The sequence below is a fragment of the Archocentrus centrarchus genome, chromosome 7, assembly GCF_007364275.1.
Source record: "Archocentrus centrarchus isolate MPI-CPG fArcCen1 chromosome 7, fArcCen1, whole genome shotgun sequence".
Classification (NCBI taxonomy): Eukaryota; Metazoa; Chordata; class Actinopteri; order Cichliformes; family Cichlidae; genus Archocentrus; species Archocentrus centrarchus.
In genome coordinates, this window is record NC_044352.1 from 16,023,513 (window position 1) to 16,051,195 (window position 27,683).

Genomic DNA, 27,683 nt, shown 5'->3' on the forward strand with positions numbered 1-27,683 from the left:
TTTTTTTTTTTTTTTAAGCAAGCAAGTCATTATTGTTATGGACGTAAACTTCAAATATAAATCAAATATTCATGGAGTTTACATTTCCTCAAATTGTTAATAAACTGTGGATTCAAGTATCTACTTTAAACATGTTAAAGTGAAAATATTCTCTAATCTTTTAGATTTTGAAAAGTAATTTAATATTTTGTATATATATTTATATATATTTTAAGCTAATCTAACATTAAGTGGCTAAGCAGCCATAAACTTCAATAAGACCAGTTATGGCTTTGTGAGGTGGATCATATGTATACCACTGTGTTGGGTTTCAGATACAATATAGAAAGTGTCAGACATGTTGCTTATTACCCATGTGAAGACAAATTTAGCCTTTCTCCAGTTTACACCAGAGTTAAAAAAAAAAAAAAAAAATCCCACTCCTGTACCAGACTGCCACTAGGTTAGGGTGAATAGTCCTGGAGTGCAAAACTGCAAGGGTTAAAAGTTAAAGTGCAAGGCAATAACTTTGAACGTTCAAGAATTCATTCATTTACATTATTATATGTGAATCTTAATTTGCAGTTTTTCTGTTTAATAAAAGATTATTATCCTCAACCTCTCTATAAAAGATAGTATTTTGTAAAATTCTCTCCTTATCTTTGATTCAAGCAAAAGCAGTAGCCAAAATGTGGCCTCATCATTTGATTGTGCTGCAAAGGTGCAACAAACTTCACACAGAATTCTTCCTTCTGTCAAACATTTAGCTTTGCCAGTCCAAATTTAGAATGCATCACCTTTGTGTTGTTTGTTTAAATCAATTAAACATGTCCTGTTATTTATAATTGCAACAAACTTACAGTATGCCTAGCAGATGAAAATTTCAGTCACTTTTCTGGGTATTCTGCTTATTAACATCAGTGTAAAAAAAAAAAAAATCTGGAAATCATTTCACACTTAATTATGGTTGTCAAAGCAGATGCTGTTCATAGTCATGTGAAAAAAAATATCCTTGAAAGTGACAGCTGTAAAAAATATTGCAAAACATGAAGTGACAAACATTTTAGCTTATATGACATTTGCTTACGTAAAACATGAAAAGCAAGTAACAAAAGTCAGACTAGAAAAAAAATCTATATTAAAACAACATTGCACTAAAGCACGCACACTGCAAAAAATTCTGACTGCTTATGATCCAATTGGATGTGTCAGGCTTGGAAATGACAGATGGCATCATTGCTTTGAGTATATAGATATATAGATATAGATATTGTTCATGTACACAGTACAGTATATCTGTGAAAAAATGTGAAAACACTATTATTAAATGACTTCACCATGCTAATAGAATATCCTTTTTAAAACCTCTCAAACACAACACAAATCTTGCAGAAAAAATGACTCTCCATTGGTATTTAGAATACTACCTCTGTTTAAAAAAATGCTATCTATGTAAAGGTCAGGACTTTGACTTTGATTACTACAGACACCCCTGCTGTGAGTACAGAAATTGAAAAATGTGCCTTAAACAGGAGACAAAAGTGGAATGGGGAAATAAAACATTACTGTTCTGAGTACTGTATATAACAGTATACACATTATCTCGGGGGTTTCAAAACCAAGACTTGAAGACTGTGTTTTACTTCATATTGGTTGATTTGGCTTTCATCTCAGTGCCAAGTTCTTGTGGAGCTAGAAGGGTCTTTTAGCTTCCTGGCAGAAATTTAAAGTAAGAATCCCCTCCGGCTCCTAGGTCAACAAAAGCAGAGCTACTCTGACAGCGACAGCCTCTTGGGTTTGTTTCTTCTGTTGGTGGAGGGAATCGGCTGTCTGTTTTGGCGTGAATTATCACTGTCCGTTGGGTCAGGGAACAGGGTTGGGGGCTGTGCTGTGCCAGATAACAGAGTCACGGCAGGGCTTGAGTTTTGAGTGGAAAGTGCCTCAGTTTTTGTTTGGAGAGGTGCATTCACAGGGGGGCGCTCTTTTGGTTTACGGCCCCTCTTTTTACCAGTTGTGGCGCCGTTCCTCACCTCGGCCTTTATCCCATTGTTCTCTGGGACTTTACTTTTGCTACTGGAGACAACTTGACTGGCAGCTGCACGAAACCAGTTCTAAGAAAAAAAACCCGACAGTGAACAACTCAAGATCCAAAGAAGGCAAAAGAGCACAAATACAACTGTATCTGTATATATTTTCTTCAATACTTAATTGGATAAACCACCAAATCTGAATACAAATGCTAACTGTTAACTGGGGACAAGATGGGCATGTTAAAATGAAAAAAAAATTGCTTATATGTGGTGAAAAAACTAGTATTATCACAAGTTTAATATACCACCTAGCTGGCTTTATCCACGGACAGTATAACAGACGGATGTAGCATCATGATGTCACCCGTTGGTCTGGAAAGTCTTGTTATGAAACCTGAAGTGGGTGTTTTCACCATCACTGATACCTTATGGCTCAGTCTGATGCTCACTTGTTAATGACTTGTGATTGTCAAGTTGTTAGTCAATGAGTGTAATCCTCCTATCTGACTCTGAATCATCATAACTGACTTAATGTTCAATTCAATATGACCTGAAACCAGTGATCGGTTATTGAGGTCAGGGGTCAGGCCATTTTCCCATAGACTTGCTTTACCTTTCAGATAAAAAGAAAATACTTTATTCATCCCATCAGGGAAATTCAGGTATTGCTCACACACAAACAAAAATAAAATAAATAAATATTGAAACAGTAGAAATGGGTCAATTACTGTTACCATGTTGAAAGGTAGAGTGGTGACCTGGTCATGAATCTCCTGTGTTGATAACTACATTATAAAATCTCATGGCAGTAGGAAGAAAAGGTCTTCTAAAGCATTCTGTCCTATAGTGCAGTGCACCAAAATATTATGGAGAGGGTGACTACTGTTGTCAAAGGTGGTCTGTACCTTCTCCTCCATACACCTTTCCACAACAATTCCCAGTGAGTCCACAGTCTTGCCCATTAACAAGCCAGCCTCTTACTGCTCTTATCCATCATACTGCCTCCCCAACACAGTGCAGCAAAAAAAAAAAAAAAAAAAAGTACACTGGCAACAGCGGTCTGACAGAATACATGCAGCATCTAAGATGGACTTTTCAATCTTCTATGCTGTTTATTGATTTATGATATATTAACAGAAATGAGATTCATGTAACAGGATCTGTTCAAGGCAACTTGTACAGTTTATACTGACAGTGACCCACCTGTGAGTGTGTCTTGCTAATATGATACTTGACACCACTCTCTGAGCTAAACTCCTTCTGACAGATCAGACAGGTGTACTTCCCCATTTCGCCACCACCCTGTAACACACACACAAGAAATGTTGCTATTAGCTGGTTGGACACACAAACTTTCCTCTCAGATTTTGGTCTACATTAACATGATGACATTACACACTTATTCCACATTTGTGGACAGCACCTTGGGATGAATCTCTTGCTCCACCACATCCTAAAGGTGCTCTGTTGAAATGAGATCTGGTGACTGTCCACCTGTTTGCCTGTTATGACTGATAAGATATTTGCTTTGACGCACAGTTTTTTTTTTGGGGGGGGGGGGGGGGGGGGGGTTGCCATTTTTGGCCACAGCGGCTTTTATGGGCAGTGGCGAGAGACAGGAAATGGGGGAAGGACGAGCCAGGACTCGAACCTGCGCCGCCCGCATCGCAACGCGGCATGTTTGTGGTCACCAGCTTCACCACTAAGCCACTGTGACGCACAGTTTAAGGTTATTTCATAAGGTGCCTGTTATGAAGGGGATGGTAAAAAATAAAAACTTTTTTCTTTTTAAATATGTTTAAAAAATCAGAGGCAAGCGTCACACTTTGAGACAATATATAATTCTCTCTATATAGGATCATGACCAGAGCGTCAAATGAAGACGTGAAATTACATGCAATTAATGCCAGTGAGCCAAAAACTAAGGCTTTGGACTGCTCTAAACATTTACTGTGCTTCACTCTGTATGATGTCAGTGAGAAAGGATATCCTTAATATGAGCACAGCAGCCCCTCCCACCTGCTGTTTAAATCTTTTTTTTTTTTTTTTACAGAGTGCAGCAAATCTAAAAAGGCTTGGATGAACTGAGGGACAAATAAGAATTATGGTAAATTTTTAATCATGTAAATCTATTCTAGTAGCATCTGAAAAATAATTGAGCATAATAGATCCCCTTTAAGATGCTATTTTTAGAAGTTACACAACATAGTACAGTGATTCTTATACTTCCTACTTCCTCTTTGTTTTATATTTTTATTTGTTTTTATTTTATTTGAACTGTATAATTGTTATGTGTGTTTCATTGTTGTCTCTTGCAGCAATACTGTAAATCGTGGCAGCAGAGAGAAATTGCTTCTCAGACATGGGGTTTTTGCAGCAGTGTGAATTTTTACCTTGCTGCAGTTGGCGAGATGGGCCTTCAGTCCTGACACACTGGAATAGACAGCTTCACAGTTCTAGAATAAAGCAGAAATAATCAAGGATTGAGCACACTGACTTCATTCTCATTTATGCACTCTCAACTTTAAGGCAAATCCCTATTGTTTTACTCGGATATTGAAAGTCATTTTCTGTACATGATATTCTTATATATTCTTACTTCATTTGTGCAGCAGATGAAGCCCTTCTCCTTGACTTGGTTTTTCCAAGCCTCTAGAAGCTCTGGGCTGAAACTGGGGAGGCCAGGGCGGGTGTAATTTAACTATACAGAAAAAAAAAAAATCTATCAGTATTCATATTATCTTCATGTAATTTTACTGTGTAAAAAAGTGCATGTAAACCAAAGGGAACTGAAGGCTTTTTTTTTTTTTTGTGGAGCCCTTGCATGTAAAGGTTGGCTTTTATATGTTTGAACTGTACTAGTAATATACTCTTCATTTGCTTATACAGGAAGTCATCACACATGTCTTTATGTGGTCATCTCTGCATGGAATGTGTATCATGCATCCAGTTTTTGTCCTCACCCTCTTGCTGTCAGGAACCAGGTCGTCCTTGATGCGTCGTTTTGTACCCCAGTCTTTAGCCAGCTCATCCTCAGCTATTTCTTGCAGATGGAACACTGCCACCTGAGCTGACCGCCGCCTCACTCTGCCACTGGGGGTCCTTTCAAAGTCCTCCCCCTGGCTCTCTGTCTGTGCTGCTTTTTGTTGGTTTTGTTCCCTCCCTTTTTCCTTTTCTCTGTCCTTCTCCCTAGCTTCTCTGTCCTTCTCCTTAGGCTGACTGGATGGGGTTCTCTCTTGCCACTCTTTCCTTTCGGTTTGGCTTTGCTCCTTCTTGCCTCCTGATGGACATTCTTCAGAGATCACCTGGAGAAACAGAAAGACCTTTAAGTGAAACTATAGGAAAGCTTTGCATAATTATTCTGCTCATAATTGGCATAGAATGCAAAAAAGTTCTATCTCTTATAATTGTTACTACAACTCTCTTCCAAAATGATCTCACCCTCTCCTTGCCAGTGTTGTTGTTGGTGTCAGTGATACTATCCATGAGGTTGGTGGCGGCTGCAGCTGTCGTTGTGGTGGTGGTGATGGCCGGTGAGTGTTCGGTGCGCACATGGTAGTCTCTGCCAGCCTTGGAGCGGTAGTTTTTTCCACAGTGCTGGCACAGAAACACAGGCTTCGCATCGTCAGAATACTCTCTTCCACAACGTTGCTGGTGATACTGGTAGCCCATCAGACTGGAAAAGTGGGCTGAACAGCCCTGTATTTGTGTACGTGTATGTGTGTGTGTTTGTACACAAAATGTTTGTGTGATTGAGTGACGCCAGTGACAAAAATGAGACAGAATGAAAACAAACATTAAGCAAGAGACTGGGTAAGTGGAACAAAGTGTAGGTTTAATGGAACGCTGCATTTGGTCAATACTTTGTGGTTAACGTTAAAAAGACAGAGAAAACAGGAGGAAGATGCTCATTTTTCAGTGTGAAGACGTCATTGTAGAGTTTATTCTTCACAGCTCTTTTTTATTCTTACTCTCTCTGCCTTTTGCACTCTAGTGTGAGTAATGTGAAGCAGGGTGTTGATGTGGTTTTGGGCAACATGTCAAGAACAAGGCATAAAGGAAAGAGAGAGAGAGAGAGGGGAGAGGGAAGGAAGAAAGAGAGAGAGAGAGACGTAAAAGGAGAAAGACACAAAAGCAGATCCTGAGGACAAGGGAGAAATGAAATCAAAACTGGCAGATGAGGAGGGACATAAATGTGACATAAAAGACATAAAAAATGAGACAAATGGAAATGAAGGACACAGGAAAGCAAGAGTAGTATAGAATGAGAGACAGTAATAGAGGAAAGGACCACGGAAGAAGGAAGAAGTGCATACCTCACTGGGACACTTGATTCTTCCCATCTGTTTGAGCACTCGGCGCAGCCTTTCCCTTTCCTCGTGCTCGTTGCCCGTCTGGCCTTCACTCCCTGAGGGCTGAGGGGGAAAAAAACACACCATCACACCACAACACCCCACGCTTCCTCATGACTTAAAAAAAAAAAAAAATATGATCAAAATGTGTTTTCCATCTCTAATGTTCACACTATGCCAGGATCATTAAATGGTTTCCTGGTGAGGCTGTTACTCAAGGCATGTTTATGACAACTGTCAAACTCATGTTTTCACTTGCATATTGGCTGGTGCCAAACACCAGCCAAGACCAGAACAACAGATGGTAGGGCTGCCAGAAAGGAGAAAGAAATGCAGGGACTAGAGAGAACAAGTAGACTAACTGAGGGATCCCAGTGGAACACACTTCATGTGTTTTCTCATGTGTTAACACACAGAGATGACTGACACACAACACTACAGTAGCTTTCTGTAAAGGAAGGAGGGAGATGCCACTCAAGCACTTCAATAGAACTCCTGCACAAGCCTGTGGGCAGCAGGACAGGCACCAGCCAGCCTCTGATATACAATGACAGGGACAGAAACAATGAAACTACATCAGCTTGTATTCTTAATGCTTCGATCAGAGACAGAGCAAAAAAAGCAAGCATACGAGAAAAAGGCAGCACTATCACAATAGCAACACCAAGGTCAATCTCAGTGGGTGACCCCTGTCCTTCTGTCAGCTTGCTGTGTTTCCCACACTGCATTTGGGCAAAGCCACATGACAACACTGAAAACAGCAGACCGATGGTCAGTGCAATCTCCAAATCATGCAGAAACCAATCACAGTTAACACTGCTTATAGGACACTGAAGTGCAAACCGGTTTAATACAGGAATACTGGTAAACAGTTCAGCAGAAATGGTAATAATACTGGCCACACTAACATATATAAACTTAACAGCGCTAATAAACTGTATCAGGAAAGGCCTTTTTTCATTATATGTTCATCCTTCTATACCCGTGTAAGGACACTGAACATGCTGATTCACAAACACTGGAAAATATAATATTTCAACATTTGCATAAACAGAAGCGCTGCAAATGTGTTCATGGAACGCACGAGTGTAATTCAAAGGCACAAAACACTGGCCTTTTTGATACTTTTGAATGAATAAATGCTTGAACAATATACATTGTATCCAAAAACACATGTAAAATAGCTTTAGCTTTATTGCCTACTTCCTTAAAGATATGACCCTAAAGGCACTACAATGTATAACACCAGCATCAATAAATAACATGATTGATACTGTAGAGAAGTGCATGTCTTACTGTAACACAAAGGAAACATTTGTACCCGAACAGAAAGGGAGCCAAGGGCATGTCACACTTCTAAAGATCCTGTAATTCTAAGCAATGTATTATCTACCCTGATCTTTCAATTTTCTGCCTTTTAAAATTTCACTGGAAAGAAAAGTAAAAAGAGTATGACACTAGTCAAACCCACAAACTAAAACAGCCTTTAATCAGCAACTACATCAAGTCCAGAGCACACTGAAAATGCACCAACACACAAACAGAGTTAACACAATAACGGCTTTCGTACTGTCACAAAAATTTTACTTATCTAGTCAGAAGAAAAGAAACAGCAGAAGTTGAGATGAGTAGTAGTGCTGAGGAAGAGTACCTTGTGCAGCCTTTAAGCATTTTACTCTTAACACACACACACACACACACACGCACACACACACACACATAATGCACTAATGCCTTTTGCTCTACTGGACTGGAATCCTGCCAATAAGGTCAGGGCACAACAGGTCCCCTCTGAAGACAAATGACAGCATCAAACAGTTTAACTTGGCTGACACAGATGGCATGGTCATCTATCAGAGCTCTTAACATTACACAGCCAGCCAAATCTGTCACACACATACACGAGTATGTATTTCATATACTACAAGCAAAAGTGGTCACACAAAAGCACAAATACACATGCTACATGCCACAAGGTTTGCTACTTGTAGATTCATTAATCTTTTATAATACTTTTTGAAACAGGCAGCTTTAAATTATTCAACAAACTTCATAGTGGTACCACTGCTCTAATGCAGGAGTGTCATGATAATATCTTAATGAAGCTCTCTGCTGTCAGAGTTAAGACAGCTGCAGAAAGAAATGTGAGCACTTCACTGACAAGAATACCAATCACCAGTTCAAATGAATGATCACGATCATTTAGAGAGCCTAAGATAAAACTTTGAGAGAAGGGCATAGCATCTGACAATATTTTTGCAACAGATAAGACATATAGGGAAAGATTAACTTTTTGACTTTATATGACATTCTATTCATATGTAGATGCATATAAATAGATGGGCATCTACATAAGGTCAAAAAATGCCTTTCCTTAACAGGCCCAGTGTAAACTGACACTAGCAGAAGTCTTTGTAGGATTTCCATACATACCATCACAAATGCAAGTCAAACTATTAGCACGAATTTGTTCTGTGCTTGTTCCTTGTTGGTGTTGTTTCAAACTAATTACCATGTTTGGTGACAATCTGATCACCCAAAGTATCTGAACTCATAATGAGTCATGGAAAAAATGAGCAAAGATCAGTCACAGGGTGTCATTTTTTTGTTTGACATTTTTGAGGCAGGTTTACAAAGTACAAGATCAGCGATGTACCTTGCTGCTGTGTTCAGCCATGGTGTGGTAGTTGAGGCCAGCCTTGGACCTGAACTGCTTGTGGCACTGCTGGCACTTCAGGGCATCCTGGAGCTGCATGGGTTGAAGGCCACATAAGAAGCTCAAATAACATTTTTCTATGAATGGAAACTAACTGACTCCTGCTGGCTTTGCTCTTTATTGAATCCATCAGTAAAGCAACATTTCATCTGTAACCTAATAAAGTTTATTAGTGCAGGTTCTGGTCAAAATAAAGGACACATCGGGAACCTGAAAAAGCCAATTTATCACACAGTCTTCCTTGTTGTAGGCTTCTCTGCTCGCCTTAGTATTGATTTGGAGACAGAGGTGCCTTGATGGTGAGTGACCCAGTGGTAATGTGGTGATTCTGTCATTGCTTAACAGCAGACTGTCACTTTAATAGAGTCACATAGGCCACTGGGCTAAGGAGCCATTAAAACTGGCTGCAGGAACACTCCCTTTGAGGGCTCAGACTACTGCATTCATCCACTGGAAAAGCTTGATACAGCTGAAATAACCTTTTTTCCACAGTTTAACTCTATTTTATTTATTACTACTAATAACTACAACTGAATGTGCTATGGTTGCAGTAGTGTACAGGACCCTTCCCCTTGATTTATTTCAACTTTCATATCACAGACATTGAATGCGTATTGTACACAAGAAACTGGTTGAGGTCACTCTATTGTATGATTCTGTAGAGCCTTATTATCAATATCTTTACTATAAAGGCTCCCATGCTCTCCAGTTTTAAGGCATAGACTGTGCAATCAACACATATTCAAGGTTTCTTTCCATTTGAGTTTTATACCTCCAGAATTCAGTAGTTAGTACGGGATGGTTTAATATCAGGGACATATTCAGATTTTCAGCAGGCAAACGTCTCTAGAAGCTAAAGCAGCAAAGCAAACTTGTACTGAGGTGTTTGCTACTACTAGCAAAACAGTTTTCCTGGTGTCACTTTTTCCTCTGACGGTAGTTTCGACAGCACAGCCACCCTGCTCCCAGTCTGATGAACAGATGTATCGACTACTGACCTTCTGACAAATCTCCATGTGTTTCTTGAGGCCATGGATTGTTTTCCTAGTGACGATGGAGCAAGTGGGACACACCACCTCACCTCTCTCTGAGATTGTTCGCTGCCACTGAGCGTCAAGAACAACTCCTGAGAAACATACAGAACACAGTATTGCTTCATTATTTAGCTAATTAAATTACACTGGTATGATGGTCTTATGTGCCAATAATTTGGATCATCAGTTAATAACTTCCATCCATCCATCCATCCATTCTCTTCCGCTGACCCTGTTCAGGGTTGCGGGGGGGGGCTGGAGCCTATGCCAGCTGATATAGGGCGACAGGCAGGGTACACCCTGTACAGGTCGCCAGCCTGTCGCAGGGCCAACACAGAGAGACAGGCAACCATTCACACTCACATTCACACCTATGGGCAATTTAGTGACCAATTAACATAACCGCAATAACTGCATGTCTTTGGAATGTGGGAGGAAACCAGAGTAGCCAGAGGAAATCCACGCAAACATGGGGAGAACACGCAAACTCCACACAGAAAGGCAGTTAATAACTTAACTCAAAATCACTAGCTCCTCAAATGTGAGAAATTACTCATTTTCTCATTTTCATATCACTGAAATGAATATCCCTGAGGTTTTGATAGTTTGTTAAACAAAACAATATTTGAAGACATCAGGTGGGTTCTGGTCAGTTGTGAGGTTTCTGACAATTTTGATGTGAAATTATGAAATAATTACATGTAATTGATTAATAATTATGCATGTTCTTGTGTCTGCATAGGGTTTTTCCGGGTACTCTCAGCAGTCCAAAGGCACATATGTTAGGTTAACTGGCAATTCTAAGTTGGCCATAGGGGTGAAGCGAGCGTAAATAGTTTCCTGTCTCTTTGTGTTAGCCTTGCAATTGACTGGTAACCTGTCCAGGGTGTAGTCTTCCTCTCACTCTTGGATAGATGGATGATTAATTCAAAAAAATGTGATCTGTGTATTCACCAGAGCTCGTTGGAGCCGAGTCTTTTTTTGAGGTTTGAACTGATGGAGGTCTTCTCTGAGGCTCCTCAGCAAACCCACTCCCCTCTGTTCTCTTCACCCGGCCTGCCTTCAGCTTCTCCTCTACCTTAGTCATACCTACAACATACATGTACACACAGAGACACACATATACACAGACATAGTTATGCTAGTGATTAATATTCAAACTAAAAGTATTGATGGTAAAGTGAGAGATGCGAGCAGGACAGATGTAGGTCAATGCTGAACAAGAACGTGATACTAAAAACAGAAAGGTGATACTGACTATAAATTGAAAAAAGGAGGCTGAAAATGGAAGTTGTTTTGAACTATACCAAATCAATGACAAGCAGACTAAAAGACAGCAAAAAGAACGCTGACTCCTGCAAGCTGCAGATGGATTGTCTGACAAGTGACAATAAGTAGTTTACAGCCCTCTGTAAGCTGTATCAGTCACTGATCCTTTTCAGCATATATCTGAATGAGACAGAAAGGCTGGAAAAGCTATGTGTATGTAAAGTATGCTTGGTGTATGTCACTGATTCATTTAGCCAGATATGGAACATCTCTACAATTGCCACATTAGCACTGTGTAAAAGACCAGCACCATTGATCAGTGGCAGCAGGGAGTGTTCACACTCACTTACATAACTAATAATGTAATAAAGTTCTTTGGAGTCCCTTTCCCCAGCAGTGGCACATTTGTCCTCTCAAGAACTCAGTATTTAAGTAAATTAGCAAAGGGTTCCTGAGGTCTGCTGTAAAACAGCCAGCATACACATCCATCCATCTATCCATTTTCTTCTGCTTATCCAGGGCCAGGTCGCAGGGGCAGCAGCCTAAGCAGAGAAACCCAGCTGAGAGATATAATCTCTCCAGTGTGTCCTTGGTCTACCCCAGGGCCACCTTTCAGTGGGACATGCCCAGAACACCTCACCCAAGAGATGCCTAGATGGCATCCTAGTCAGAGGCCCAATCTTCACCCTACCTCTTGTATCCGTGATCTCTTTCTTTTGGTCATTACCCAAAATTTGTGACCATAGGTGAGGGTAGGGACATAGATTGACCGGCAAATCAACAGCTTCACTTTTACACACAGCTCTCGCTTCACATAACGGACCGGTGCAGTGTCATCACTGCAGCCGCTGCCCCAATCCTTCTGTCAATCTGCTGCTTTCCTTTCCCCTCACTTGTGAACAAGACCCTGAGATACTTAAACTCCTCCACTTGTGACAGCAAGTTGTCCCTGACCCGGAGTGGGCACTCCACCCTTTTCTGAGTCAGGACCATGACCCCAGACTTGGAGGTGCTAATTCTCATACCCGCTGCTTCACACTCGGCTGCAAACTGCTCCAGTACAAGCTGCTCCAGTGTGAGTTGTCCAGTACAAGCTGGAGGCCACCACCTGATAAAGCCAACAGGACCACATCATCCGCAAAAAGCAAAAATGAGATTCTGAGGTCACCAAGGTGGAAGACTTCTGCCACTTGGCTACGCCTAGAAATTCTGTCCATAAAAATTATAAACAGAATCAGGGATAAAGGGCAGCCCTGGCCGAGTCCAACACTCACTGGAAACAAGTCAGACTTATTGCCGGCAATGCAGACTTTCGCTGCAGCTCTAGATGAACTGAATGGCCTGTAACAACAGGACATACACCCCATACTTCCGCAGCACTGCCCAAAAGAATACCACGAGGGATGTGGAGGATAAAGAGCTGGCCCAGCGTTATGCAACCAGGATGAAAACCCCGTTGTTCTTCCTGTATCTGAGGTTTAACTAATGGATGAACTCTCTCATAGACGTTCCCAAGGAGGCTGAGGAGTGTGATCCCCCAATAGTTGGAGCACACCCTCCGGTCCCCCTTCTTGAAAATGGGGACCACCACCCCAGTCTCCCAGTCCAGAGGGGCCACCACAGATCTATGTGTGACATTGCATAGATGTGTCGACAAAGGCAGCTCTATAGCACCCAGAGCCTTCAGGAACTCAGGGTGAATCTCATCCACCCCAGGCGCCCTGCCACCAACAAATTTTTTTAAGTACCTCAGTGACCTCACCCTCAGTGATGTGTGAATCATCCCCTCATCCCAGAGACTCTGCTTCATCTACAGAAGACGTGTCAGTGGGATTAAGGAGGTCCTCGAAGTATTCCTTCCACTGCCTGACTATATCCTTCAGTCAGCAGTGCCCCACCCACACTATATACCGTTTGAGTAGAGCACTGCTTTCCCCTCCTGCGTCACCTGATGGATTATGGGCTTGACACACGGGGAGCGACGCCGCTCCCTCTCCATTCATTTCCTATGGAACTTGTACAATGAGGCGACAATCGCTTGCCCTCCTCCAGCCAAGCGACCGGGGAAATTCGTGCATGTGAAATTTCGAGCTCGTACATGTAGACGTGCACACGTGGGCAGGTGACGCAACACAGCAAAGTTGAAAACTGTTCAATTTTTGTCGCTGTTGCATGGCACTAAAACCAATCAGCGAGGGTTTCATTGACTGACCAGTGAGCGGAGAGTATGCTACACGCTGCAGTCTGCAACCACTTTCAACATGGAGGAAAGCATCATTTTAGCTGTTTGACTTTCCTATATATTATATGACACTTCACACAGTGATTATTGAGATGCACATAAAAAGACAGCCATATGGAAACTTGTTGGCACCAGGGGGACCTTAAACAGAAGGATAGAGAGGACTTTTGCGATAATATAGGATGAACCCAAGGTTGTCTTTTTCTTTTGTAGAGGAGACTTAACAGCAAGATTTCTGTCAGTTCCAGTAAAATCTTCTGACTCTTCATCTTTATTGACTTGTCTGACACGGACTGCTTTGAAAATGTCAAAATCTCTCCAATTTCATAATCAATCAAATTTCTTGGAGACAAGTAACACGAGAGCACGATTCGCAATGCTGCCGTCGCTATCGCGCCCAGTGTGTTGGGTTTCACCCCAGTGGTGACGAGGGCCATTTGTCGCTCCTCGTGTGTCGAGCACATTAGAAGAATTGCTTCAAGGATGTCCCAAAAGTCTTTTTCCATGGCATCACCAAATTCCTCCTACACAACTGAGTTTTTGCTTCAGCCACTGCCTGAACTGCATTCTGCCTGCCAGTATCCAGTATCCACCAACTGCCTCTGAAGTCCCACAGACTAACCAAGCCCAAGCCCTGGCCACAGATCAGATGATATGATGACAAAATTATCAACGACTTGTAACCTAGGGTGTCCTGGTGCCACATGCACTTATGGACATCCATATGTTTGAATATGGTGTTTGTTATGGACAAACTGATTTGCACAGAAGTCCAATAACAGAATACCACTTGAGTAAAGATCAGTCACGCCATTCCAGGTCTCACTGCCGTTGCCCATGTAAGTGTTCAAGTCTCCCAGCAGGACAACAGAGTCAGTGGATGGAGCACCCTCAAGTACCCCACCCAGCAATTCCAAGAAGACTGGGTACTCTCTTTGGCACATAAGTGCAAACAACAGTCAGGACCAGTTCCCCAGCCTGAAGGTACAGGAGAAATGACCTTCTCGATTGCCAGTAAAAACTCCAACGTACAGGCAGCAAGCCGAGGTGATACAAGGATACCCAACCCAACTTGCTGCTTCTCAGTCCAGCCCCTCTATAGGAGACTGGTTCCAAAGCCCAGGGTGTGGGTTGAGGTGAGCCCAACTATATCTAGCAGGTATCGCTGAACCCCACGCACTATCTCAGAGTGCCCACCAGAGAGGTGACGTTCCATGTCGCAATAGCCAGCCTTGATAGCTGGGGTTCAGTCTGCCAGGGTCTCTGCCCTTGGCCGCTGCCCGACACCACTACAGCACTTCTTGCAAGTGGTGGGCCTACAGGATGGCGGGCCCATGTCTCCTCTTCAGGCTATGCCCGGCTGGGCCCCATGGACTACAGCCTGGCCACAAAGCGCTCTTCCTTGAGCACCCTCCCGAGGCCTGGCACCAGGTTGAGTAAACTAATCCCTTGATTTTCCTCTTAAAACAGTTGTTGGAATAGCCCCTCACTCAGGACCAATTTGCCTTGGGAGACCCTACCAGGTTGCAAACATAGCCCCTGAGATCACTGAGACACACAAACCTCTCCACCATGATAAGTTCACGATTTGCAGCGAGGCCAGCATATACAACGTTGTTTGTCATGATCAAGTTTTGACAAAAAAAAAAAATTTTTTTGTCAAAACTTTCTTTGACAAAAAAAAAAAATTTTTTTGTCAAAACTTTCTTTGACAAAAAAAAAAAAGTATCTACCTTTCAATCCAAATGTTCCAGATATTGAGGGCTGTTCACCAGTAAATTTCTTAGGTGTTTTCTGCTTTCGTCCTAAAGCACGAGAAAAAGAGAGTGAGGAATGGTCATACAAATACACTGGAAGCATATAATTGAGAACATGGAGTAAATTTCAAAAGATATGCTGGAATCTTACTGTGCTTCATTCGCTCTGGGTCTTCATCAGGGAAAGAAGGGGGAAGGCTGCCCCCCTCACTTTCACTTCCCCCTGCATCAGATGACGTGCTTTGGGACTGAGATTGTTGGGACAGAGGCTGGACTGGCTGGGTCTGGTGAATTTGCTGTGAAGGCTGGCTGTGGCTGTGCTGTTTCCTCTCATTTTTCTGGTAAGCCAGCTCCCCATTCTGAGAGGGCGTGGACACTTCATGGGTCTTTTTCACTTTGAAGAACACTGGAGAGGGGGGACTGATCTCCATGGGCCTGAATTCACAAAATGAGACAGGACAGTTTTAAGCAGTAACCTTTACGTGACTGGGTGGGAATTTGAGCTCTGCATCTCACTAACCTTTTCTTAGTGTTGGACTTGACAAAAGTCTTTTGAAGCTTAGGTTGCTCTACCTTGGTTTCTGTATTGGCTCTGTCTGGATGATTCCACAGTTTGTGTTTCTGCAGACGCACCTTTGTAGCAAACACAGCCTCACAGTAGGGACAGCCATGACTCAGCTTCTCAGCTACAGTGGCCTGAATGCAAACATGATAAAAGGAGATTCGGAGTGAGTTCTCTCCTATCCAAAATCTGACGACAGTGGATAGTTGTTACAAAAAAAGACAAACAAACAAACAAACAAACAAACAAAACCTCCAATTGATGAATTTTAGGTTTTTGAAGCCTTACTAATTGTTCAGGTTTGTAATATGATTCTCTGGAGTTAGTAAATAGTCCCTTATCGGATGGTTTTCTCCTATAAAGTGATCCAGTGTTACAAGTCTATTCTGAAGCATAAAAGGTAGAAACAGCCTTGTGGCAGGAAAGAGCAGAGGCTAGTGACTCACCCCCTGGCAGCGCTGATAGTGGTACTTGACGCCATAGATGCTGGGAAACTCTAACCAGCAGCCTGAACGTGGACATTTTACCCTGGAGCGGCGCTTAAACTCATCCTTCCATTGTACTATCATATGGGCCTGATCAGGGGTGAGGAAGAGAGAGTTGAATGCATGCCAGATTTATTGCTATATAGCACTGTATATTGTGCATATTCATGGGGAGCTGCCTACTCTGCAAGAATAATGAAGCCCACTTCAAACACCCACTCATTTCAAAGAGAAATACTCACAGGGATGCTTCTCAGTTCCTGCATTTCTGCTTTAGGACGACCTTTCCTCTTCCCCTCTGCTGGCTCATCACACACTGGACCTGGCAAAATGAGAAAGAAACCCATATTAAAGCTAGAAACAAACTACTGCCAGCACTTCACATCCATGAAATAAAAAATTCTGTAATACCTAAAATCCTTAAGTTTCATTTGTTCTTGATCTAAAACAAGCCTAGTTATATTTGACTTGCTATGTCTAGATATGGTCTTGAAATATCACAAAGCCACACACTCTGAGCTTTAGAAGAACAGGTTTTCAGACTCTAAAACTGCAAAGTAAATATGGACACTAACACTTATGAAGAAAACAAATGCACACAGTTACAGTGGTTAGGCTTAACTGTGACTATAATTCAAATGTTAGTCTCTTATGTCGAGGGGCATAGAGTGCATGTCCATGAATGTGTGTGTAAGTGACAGAAAAGGGAGGCGGTCTGGGCAAAGGCCTCATGTAGAGCCAAATAGATCAGCTATAAATCGCTAGTGCCTGCATGGACCTCTGACACAGCAGACTGCAGACCGACTGCCTCAGCTTTCTATGTGCTCTCTATTGCTCATTCCCTCCATCTCTCATGCTGCTGCTTTTCTTCTTTCTCATCCCATGTCTACTTTTCTCATTTTTCTTCCCTTTCTTTGCTCACACCCTTTCCAATCTTTCTCTACGGTTCCACTGGCTCATCACTGCTCTCTTCTCAGCTGCAAATTAGACCTCCACACTATCAACCCTGCACTCTATTCCCTCTATACACTGCTACTTGAAGAAGGAGAGAGGGAAGGCGGAAAGAGATGATGAGTGTATGCATGTGGAAGAAGGGGATGGGGGTGACAACGGAAGAAGAGGAGAGCAGAGGATGTTGAGGAAGAGGTGGATGACTGAGCAAGCATAACACAGAATGATAGTGCTGCAGGTAGCTGTACTTTGCACTACAGAATGATATATCTTTACAAGTTTTCTCAACTTAAGTCTGCATTAATCTGATAAGACCGGATAGCACTAGCAGAAACAAGCAGGAAACAAAGATGTTCAAGAGCCAATTCAGTCATATAAAAAATCTATTTACAGTAGAGAAGATGGTATGTTGCTGTGAAGTGGAATGCAGTGGAGGATTTTTTTGTTGTTGTTTTGTCAATCGGTTTCACTTTACCATAACATTTTTTCTGTTAACTATTTTCTTCTCCTGGAACCTGATAAGCAAAGGCAGCATGCACATATGCCTAGAGCTGCCCATTTCTGGCAGGTCCCAAACTAGATCAGAGCACACCGTGTGCCTACCAGGATTATGGAATGGTTGGATAATTTTTCATCAGATAAATGAATTGCCCCTACTGCAATCATTTTGCATATAAAAACAGCTTGTGTTAGCAAAAGCCACCCTTTGACCCCTTCAAAAATATCTCTCTATATCAATGTTAATGTGTATAAGGAACACACCAGGACTAACCTACTATGACCTCCCCTTCTCGTTTCCCTCTGTGTTTTATTACACTGTATCAGCTCTCTCCCTTTCCCCTCGTTTGTCTTCTTTTTCTCTCAGTCAGGAGCACAGACACAAACACATGCAGGCAGATTATATGTAATCTTTTACTTCACACTCACAATAATAAGGTAGATTGAAAATAAAGCAAGACTGAATAAAATGTAATAAGAAGCAGCAAAGCAATACTGGCTGTGTTTCTGAATAGTTCATGACACGAGGTGTAAACACACACATCAGGGCACATTGACACACAAACAAGAACACAAAACATTACTAGTGAGTGTGAGCAAGATGTGGTTGCATGAATATGAGTGTATTAATATTCTCCAGGCGACGGAGCATTTCTCTATTAGCTGTCTGGGTAGCAGCTGGAGAGGTGATGCAGTTGGTGGTGCAGCTCTTTTGCTGAGGAGGAAATTGAGCATGCATTCTAATTCCTGTCTTAGAAAATAAAGGTCTTGTAAAAGAAAGGCATAATTAATGAATTCTGCTCTTGGGAAAGATATGTTCTTGTTGCTATGGGAATAAGATCCACTTGTCTTAGTTACCACTATCAGAGGCCTCTTTACAGCAAGCAGAACAATTAGGCTCACATGCAGCAGGCTACAGTGCAAACAGACAAAAATCACACACAAGTCACAGCAGTGCACGTGCTGGCAAAACTTAGTAAAATAAAATATTAAAAACAGTGTGATCTTGGTTTTCTGGGGGGAACTGTGCACACACAGTAAAATCTTTTCATATATTTTACTTTGTTTGCCTGACACTTGCGCTCAGACATTCGGGCAATCACAACCATTGTCTTGGTAGGAAACAAAGCAGGTCTGTTGTGTAAAATCTAAACCCCAGTTCTCAGGCACAGCCATAGGGATAAAACAGCTGTTCAACTAATGTCAGAGTGTGACTCGCTCCCAGCTGTCTGCAACTGTTGCTGCAGACTGGTTAACACTGACAGAGGAGAAGAGAAGGGAGAAGAGAAGGGAGAAGAGAAGAGAAGAGAAGAGAAGAGAAGAGAAGAGAAGAGAAGAGAAGAGAAGAGAAGAGAAGAGAAGAGAAGAGAAGAGAAGAGAAGCGAAGCAGGAGTGTTGGCAGCTGTCTAATGATCTCAAATAACCTCTGAGTTCTCCTAGCTACGCCTGCAACCGCTCTCCCTGAGTGCAAGGGTTCACACATTACCCACAAATGCACACACACACACATACACACACAGAACAGTCATTTGTTTTCCTTGACAAACAGTCACACAGGAGCCTTTGTCTGTGTCTTCACAGTTGGTTTTAGACATACTGTAGTTTAGAAAGACAACACACAAATAACACCACTCACCACTGATACTGCTTCATGAAAAAAGACAGTATCAGTACTTCCTCAATCTCAACAGACACTAGATGTATAAACTAATACACCTGGACTCATTGCAGAGCAAACACACCAACAGACAAATATATGTGCAGCTTTTATAGTGAATGCAACCACAGGATCTTACTAACATCTCTGTTTCTGCTATAAATTTGACCTATTGTGCTTTAACTTCTACTTTTTCAGTGTTTCCTTCTGACACATTCTGTTTAGCAACATGTTAGCAGTTCACACACACACACACACACACTTATATGCTATTTTACATTATGTTCTCTCATTTCCTCCCTCCCTCTTTCTGTCTCACTGTCTTGTACACACACACAAACACACACTGCAATTGTTCCGTTCATATACACACCTCCTTAAGAAGACGTCCCTATATTCCCTCACAGTCAGGCCTGATTCCAGACAGTGAGTAAGAAGGAGTGAGGTGGAGCAGCACAGGCAAGTCTTACTACCCTGATACAGTTAACTGAAAGAAACCCACAGTCTCAGTGAGTCTGGCTCTCACTTTCCGTCTTAGTCTTTCCTCCCTCTATCTCTCTCGCTGTCTTTTTCTGCCCTCCCTCATTTCTCTCTCTCTTTCTCTCTCGCTCTGTGTAGCCATCTAAGCTTAATCTTTTACATACATGAACTTGTTGACACACACAAGCATGCTTGAACTCATTTTTTGGAATTATTTTCATTTGAAAGGGAATAGCAGTTCTTCAGTAGCAATGTTTATAACTCTGTATATGATATAGAGCATTGCAAGAAAACATACCTTTGCTCTGGGTTGCCATAACTAAAAACTGGGCACAACCACAACCACAAAATAATCTGTTGGAACTGCACTGGTTTATTTGCAAAATAAATTAAACCTCCAGTTGGCAGAAATCTAGGAAAGGGAAAGAATTTGAAAATAGATGGGCCTCCTTCCACAGCTCTTCCTTCTTTCTTCTAAGCCCCACTCCACTCTGTGAGTACAGCCATTCGCATGTGCTTGATATGTATTAAAATACTATGTGAACTTTGTGAAAACCCTCTGCAGCACTGTGACCTGCCTTCTACTTGGACTTTTTCCTCATACTATCCCATACTACTTGACTGATCTTTTCCAAAATGACCTGATTGGCAAAAGCTTCCCTGTCATGGGGTAAAACAGAGCTAATAGGAGCTGCAGGAGTATAAACTCTTCTCAGATAACTTGATTATAATATGCTGAAACGTTATTTTGGATTTTTGTCCAGTGGCACCAAAGACATAATGCGTTTGATATTACTAAACGTCCTGTGCAGCGCGGACCCTAGATAGTTGGGACAGGCTCCTGCCACTCTGAATTGTATAAGTGGAGGAAAATGGATGGATAAAATTAGTCGATTTGTTTCTATACTTGCACTACTTTCAATGTCTTAGTGAAAAATAGTTAGACTGGGAGATCCTCCAATGACATAACTTTTAAATTAGCACCTAGCGTGAGTGAGCAAGTGTCCTGATGAAAGCCAATTTTTACTGCCCGCAGACTTACTGTATGGGGAATCACTTTGTGTAAGAGGCCAGGGATCACTACACAGACATGTGGTAGAATATCAGTTTACTTCCACCACTAAACCACACACAAAGCAGCCAAATCAAGAATAGAGCTCAGGCTTGAGATTTCTGCTACACAAGCTGGTGACTCATTGTACCTCAACAGCCTCCTCAGACCTGTATTGATTTTACAGCCTTCCACATCAACAGCATGTTTCATATTCTTGGAAACTCAATGGATTGCCTGATGCCTATTTGGCTCATAGCCAACAGCATGTTTAGCGACATCAAACCACAACAGTTTTAGATGACACCCAGGGAATGATGCAGAACTGACCAATCACAGTGGAGTTTAAAACTGATGCACAGCATATACAGATACACTCGAAAAAAACAACACAGGCTTATGCAACAGGGCATCCAGCACTTTATATGTGAGCCAGAGAGACAATGCCTGCTCCAGACTGTTTTCAATGCCCTCCTTATGGACAGTGACTCACCAACTCAATCTCTCTCCTCTCCCATTTCCCTGTTCTCCTTCTCATCTGCCATCCACAAGCCTGCCAAATAAAGGTGTGACAAAGACGACAAAAGACTCTCCTCAAAACAAGGTACAGCATCAGGCTGAGAAAAGTAACAGAATTCAATTTCAACCCAAAACAAACATTCTCAATCTATAGCTTTTTATTGATTTTATCTTTTGCTATTTCACCAATTTGATAGACTCCAGTCATTAGCAGAAGGTACCTAGAAAATGTAACAAATATGAAACGTGATTGGAGTGAAGATCAGAAGCGAGGGTAGTGGGTGGGAACAGGTTGAAGAAGGTTGTGGGGATGGAATGGAAAGTGCCAGGAATATTGAGGTTAAGTCACTGCTACTGGCTAATGAGTTACACAAGAAATAGTTGAACTGGCTGAGGAAGGCCAAAACAGTGAGCACTGACAGTCATGTGGAGAACTGGACGACAAGCAAGTGAGAGAAAGCGTGAAAAAGCAGTATATTTAGAGGAAAAGCAGGAGACTGATGGTCAGATACTGATGTGGATATACCAGGTGAGCAGATAGCAACCGTGAGCCTGAAAAGAAGGTCCCCGCAGCCAGAGGAGAGAAATGTGACACAAGAACACACATGCTTGGGTACACACACATAGACATGAACAGATATGTAAACACAAACAAAAACAAATGGTGCAAAATAGCACATTATCATTCACACATGGCCACAAGCATCAAAGTTATCACACTCTCACTTCCCCTCCCAACCCACTTATGTTACCATACAACAACAAATCTGGAGCACCCATCTCCCCTTACACAGAACATGCCGAATGGATGGTGTGTTCTGGGGGTCAGACAGGGTATGCTACACCTCTTCATGAAAGAAGGAGGTAGGTCTTTCACACACATCCAAGCTTCATTCATTTAGAGTTGTGTTAATGTTTGCTGAAAGAAGCCTATTCTCAGAGCTTACAGCGCTTGACAAAACAGCATTAGTTCTGTCTAAATACAAAAATGACTTCGCTTTAGAATCAAATAAGACATTAATAGAAAAAAAAATCTTGAAGCACAAAAGAGAGAAACAGAGTGCAAGTCACCCTCAAGGACCACATTCCTTCCTGTGACTTCTCTGGTGTGGCAAGGTGACAGCTCAACCACAACACTCTAGGAAAGCACACAAACCCAATTTTCAGGTTTTGTCATCACATACAAAAGCACATAATGATTTCAGGAAACCGCCAGTACAACAGCCAGACAGGATTTCTCCAGTGTTACATCATGCAAAGTTTCCAGCTGGAGATTTATGGGCCAACATGAGAACTGATAACACAACATAACAGCCCAAATTCTCCATGGACATGAAATGAAAAATGAAAAAGTAACCTGTAGGATGAGGGCAGATAATGAGGTTATCAGAAGAGCACACTGCGTACAGTGGGCCTGGACTGAAAAACCTCCACAGGGAGCCTTAGATATTGATGCCTTTGTTTCCCCAAACTGAGGTTCATATCCCCCCCGGGACAGACAAGCCAAAGCCAGGTCCATTATATTAGCACTGTTACATTTGTTCTCATCACAATGTCTATAAAATTTCTGACTAATAAGTTAAGGAGACTGAAGATTTTAAAAGAAAATATATTTTGGCATATACGTAGATAGTGTTTTGCTGATAGAAAGAAAGCACAGCCAGTCAATGAATATCTTAATGGTTTAGCTTCTGCAACATCTGAGTGAATCATATAACAAAACAGTTACTTTGTAGTGAATACAAAATTTAAGTTTGAAACTTGAGTACCTCTCTAAAATCAACATGTAAAAGTTCTGACAGATTTCCTGTGCTGCATTTTGTGTCTATATTCATTTTTTATTAGTCAGTACAATCTGTGTGTGCTCCAGAAAAGGGTTTCTCCTTGAGGTTGCTGCATGTTCTTAGAGAACAAAAAATTCAACCAACTGGCAACGTTAACAGCGAAGCTTCCTTAGACATAGTAGAATGTAGATTGCTAGCTTCTGCACTCAAATTGTGCCAGAAGACAACAATAGCACAGTATCAAAAATGATCTAACTGCTACTAGTATCGTTCAGAAGCTCGACATAATTGCAAGTCAAAACAGATCGGCTGTGAAAAAAGAAAGTGAAAAAAGACACACAAAGTAGTAAAGTCTTAAGTAACCTGAAAAAGTCCCATAAAAACCAGGACCAATCCATCACCTGTTATAGTATTACCTCAAGGCAAACACACAATAAAATGCACAATCATCAATGTCACTCATTAGTGAACCTAAGCCAAAAATGTGTCTCTCATCTCATCTTTAGTCTCACATCGATCAAAGCAGAGCCCAGCACAAACTTTCCGCTGATTGATTTATAAACTCCTCTTGTTTACTGAGTAATAAAGTGTAAAAAATATCTATAAAACATGAGGCTTTGAGAAGCTGCAGAGAAAGCCCTGTCAGTCAAAAAAAGGACTTCAGCAGCAAAAACGTCCAATCAGCTGCCAATACAACAAGAAGATGAAGAGCAGTGCTTTGCTATCTATTACAATATGTTGCAGTCATATATACAGACAATAAGGATTTTTAGTAAAGAGATTCCACATTTTTTGTGTCCCATGTTTTCCTGAACTCTCATTTCTTGCAGCATAAGCTTCGCATTTATATCCACAACAAGCAAACATGCACAGAAACACATGCACGCATCCATAAAGGCATAAAACTCTGGCCTACGGGGCTGAATAATAACATGAAAAGAAAATAAACTGAAGCACCTAGTCTAGTGTTGGTGCTCTGTGTGTCTGGGAATGAGAGGCTATTTTGTAGCAACCAAAACAACTGGGTCATATTAGAACAGCCCCAGTTTTCCAAGCCTGCCCAACGCTATTAACAAAGTCATGATGATCTGCTGGTTATTGGATTGAAAAATAATTCCCCAGTCTGGCTCTCTCTTTCCAAAATCTTCCATTTCCATCCAGATGGCTTTAGGTTTCACTCGTGTCAGTGCTTGGCAATACTTGTTTGTTTGGTTTTCTCACTGTAAAGCAGTCTCAGGAAAGTTGCTGGAGTTTCCAGGCCCTTCTGTGGTGAGAGGGGTAGAATTACACTGAACCTGAAACCATTGATTTCTAATAAAATATAATCCATTCAAAAAAAAAAAAAAAAAAAAAGCTACAGAGACCCCTGCGTGCATGGTATGCTAATCAAATCCCTGAGAAGGCACACTGAAGTGCTCTAGCTGGAATTACAAAACTTTAGCCAGCGCAAACCCAGTGAAACATAGAAACAAATTTCCAAAACCAAAATTTAGTTGCCATAGTAGGTCATGCTGTATGCAACCAGTACCTAGTCTTCACACTGTATCACACTTCATGAACTTCATCCTAGAATTAGTCCAGGAGCAAACTTGGGTCATACCAAAAAAAGCTGAACTCACACACTGTATTCATTCAACAAAATGTAACAGCTCATCACTCACTATGTTTGCTGTGGTTTTCAGGGCTTGACATGGATCTAACTTGCTCCTGGGGATGTCCATGCTTGGGGGTTCGGCCCCTCGACAGCCCTGATGAGGACAGCTTCCCAAACTTGGGCCCACTTGGGCTCTCCATGCCTGAAACGGTAGATGGGGGGGGGGGGGGGGGGGGTACAAACACACACAGGAGAGATAGCTGAGGCAATACTGGAAATGCTTCTGCTGCTCATTAACCAATTCGTGTTTGTCAAAACATTATTAGCGAAGTCTGCTACATCAATAGTTTGTGATGATGCTGTCTCCTTGTTCAATAATGCAGCTTCTTTATGTTGGCCATCAGTGCTATTGGCCTCAAGGTTATCTTAGTGGAGGCACATGTGTGGTAATGAGGGTGCGACCTTCCATGTTTTCATTTCAAAATCAATACTCTCACTTGCACACTAACTTCATGCTCTGCCCATTAGACAAAAAGTGAGTCAACGAGAGGGTGGGGATACAAAGCAACTGTGCAATCTTTCTTTACAATGAATATCAGTGTTCTCTCAATCAGGTCAAGTAATCAGCAGAAAAGTCGTCTTTTCTGCAAGATAGATTACATCCATCAACCCCAGTGCCTTCATCGTATAAAGTATATGTCAAATTCAGGCTCTCTGTGTTTAACAGTCACTCACCATAAGGAAGGGACAGCCTACTGAATAGAGGCTGACAATTGCTAATTATGGTGAGTGGTACTGATTACAATCCAACATGGTTTCTCTTAACACACATTCATGTCACTCTCCTAAAGAATTACAAAGCACACAAAAGGGTCACTCAATGGGGGCCACTCAGTGTCCGTTTACATGCTGTGCAATTCACTGCATATTGAGGCTCATCTATTACAGAGACAAAATGCTCAGTTTGTTATATTCGCTCTCTGATTTTGACTATAAAATGCATGGTGAACTTCCTGCAGGATGCAACTTGATAAAATCTTGTACAGATTAACACTAGACATCTTCCTTTTCCGGTATGATGTGTCAGAGCATGAAGAGATGGTCTACAGTTCAGCTCTTAACTAAAAATAAACAGAGGAGGTGAGAAAGATATCACTGACTGATTTTGAGTCTTACTGTGCAAGCCCACAATAATTATGTAGGATAACCCCTTTTAGATTTGCCCCAGTGTTTGAACAGCATCCTTCAATGTAAAAAAAAAGAAAAAAAGAAAAAGAAAAATTGCAGCTAGGGTTTTCATACATTATTAATTCTACATGTAAACACAAGCCTGCTACAGAAACTTTATTACCATACACTTAGCTAGACACAACACAACCTGGTGACACCCACTCACATCTCCTCTCGCAATCTGCTGACAAACCAACCTAGAAATAAGTATTTAACACCGCACGTGGCACACTGCCATGCTGTGTTTGACAACTACAACAGGGTCTAAGTTGCCTATTTATGTGGCTAACGAAAATAATGCTCTACTTTCTTTCTCCTCCCCGGCCACACCTACCTTAAACTGTCTAGCAGTCACCCAGCACCAGAGCCCGGGTGGCCCCGGGTCATCCACGTGAGGTAGGAGGAGGTCAGGGGCAGGAGACAGGTACCTAAGTGGGCGTTTTTCCTCCAATGTTATGTTACATGGCAATCACACCTGCTGTGCGTCAAGGAGCGGTCAGATTGAGGTTGGGGGGCCTGAAAGGAAGCGGACAGTCGTCACCGTCGTCCTGTCCCCCCACTCTGCAGACGACGACCAGGTGGAGGGGAAAAAAGAGCAGTGCAGGAGAAGAGAAATTACAATTTCGTCTGTACATGAAAAGAAATCCAGGATACTTTCACCTTATTTCCAGTTTCCAATTGCCTTGCCCCCCTCCTTTCGTGCATTAATATGTATACCACGAGGCACTTCTCCAACCCGTCTTCTCGTTAAACACTCCAAAATTATTAGAAATAGCCAGGAAAGACAGACAGGTCCCCGACTCCTTGAGGAAAAATATTAGAATACGGGATGGTTTATATAGGCAGTGAAGCAAAATGGCGACTTTATTACGAAGGAGGAGTAAAAAAAAAAAAAATCCTTGCGCTGGCTGGAGCTAAAGGGAGGCACAAAAATATGTTTAGTGCAGTAATTTCGACGGCTGTGAGACTGTTGGTTAGAGTAAAAGAAAACGAAGCGAAGGAAAATAAGCAGAAGCGCCAAATCTCGGTCGGGTTTGGTACACTCCTCGGCTCCTTACCTCGGGATTATTCGGTTTTTTTATACGGATATTATCTCGGCGGCCGTGTACAGTATTACAGTAATGTGTGTTGGGTCATGCGCGTATCCACTCCACCTTTGACAGTTGCAACTACAGTCTTGAGGCAACTTGCAAACTCTCGCGTTATTATTATCAATTTTCGAGCAGAATAATAGTGGGCTTTCTGGCTAATAAACTCGCTGCAATACCGGCTCGTGCTACTCTTCCGACGTAACGGCGCCCGTTCCTGACGAAAAAAAAAAAAGGGTCAGGGCTTAAATTCCGTATGCAAACCCTCAGCGAATTATTTTAATCTAGCTGCTGCTAAAATGCTCTTCCCATGCGTCCTCCAGCGTAGCCGATAGAAGCTTCAGCAAATAAACAAAATCATTCTAGTCCGGTCTATGGCAGGCTATTCTAGCTGTCATAGGCCGG

General features: G+C 41.9%; 1 protein-coding gene across 3 annotated transcripts; it reads right to left on the minus strand.

Moving 5' to 3' along the window:
* Nucleotides 1-27,683, minus strand: znf512b (zinc finger protein 512B). Of its 3 annotated transcripts, XM_030733636.1 has the most exons (18): nt 27,249-27,683; nt 26,525-26,993; nt 25,028-25,162; nt 16,669-16,748; nt 16,388-16,516; nt 15,900-16,075; nt 15,531-15,814; nt 15,356-15,427; nt 11,066-11,200; nt 10,076-10,203; nt 9,018-9,110; nt 6,326-6,424; nt 5,451-5,708; nt 4,973-5,314; nt 4,609-4,710; nt 4,403-4,465; nt 3,213-3,311; nt 1-2,090 (listed from the first exon to the last, which is right to left on the minus strand). In XM_030733636.1, exons 3-18 carry the CDS (start codon nt 25,158-25,160, stop codon nt 1,749-1,751), a joined length of 2,535 nt encoding a protein of 844 aa, XP_030589496.1. In that variant the 5' UTR covers nt 25,161-25,162; nt 26,525-26,993; nt 27,249-27,683; the 3' UTR covers nt 1-1,748. The 3 variants fall into 3 exon arrangements, with proteins under 3 accessions (XP_030589496.1, XP_030589497.1, XP_030589498.1); XM_030733637.1 differs by having other exon boundaries at nt 5,451-5,606; nt 26,525-27,683; XM_030733638.1 differs by lacking the exon at nt 16,388-16,516 and having other exon boundaries at nt 26,525-27,683.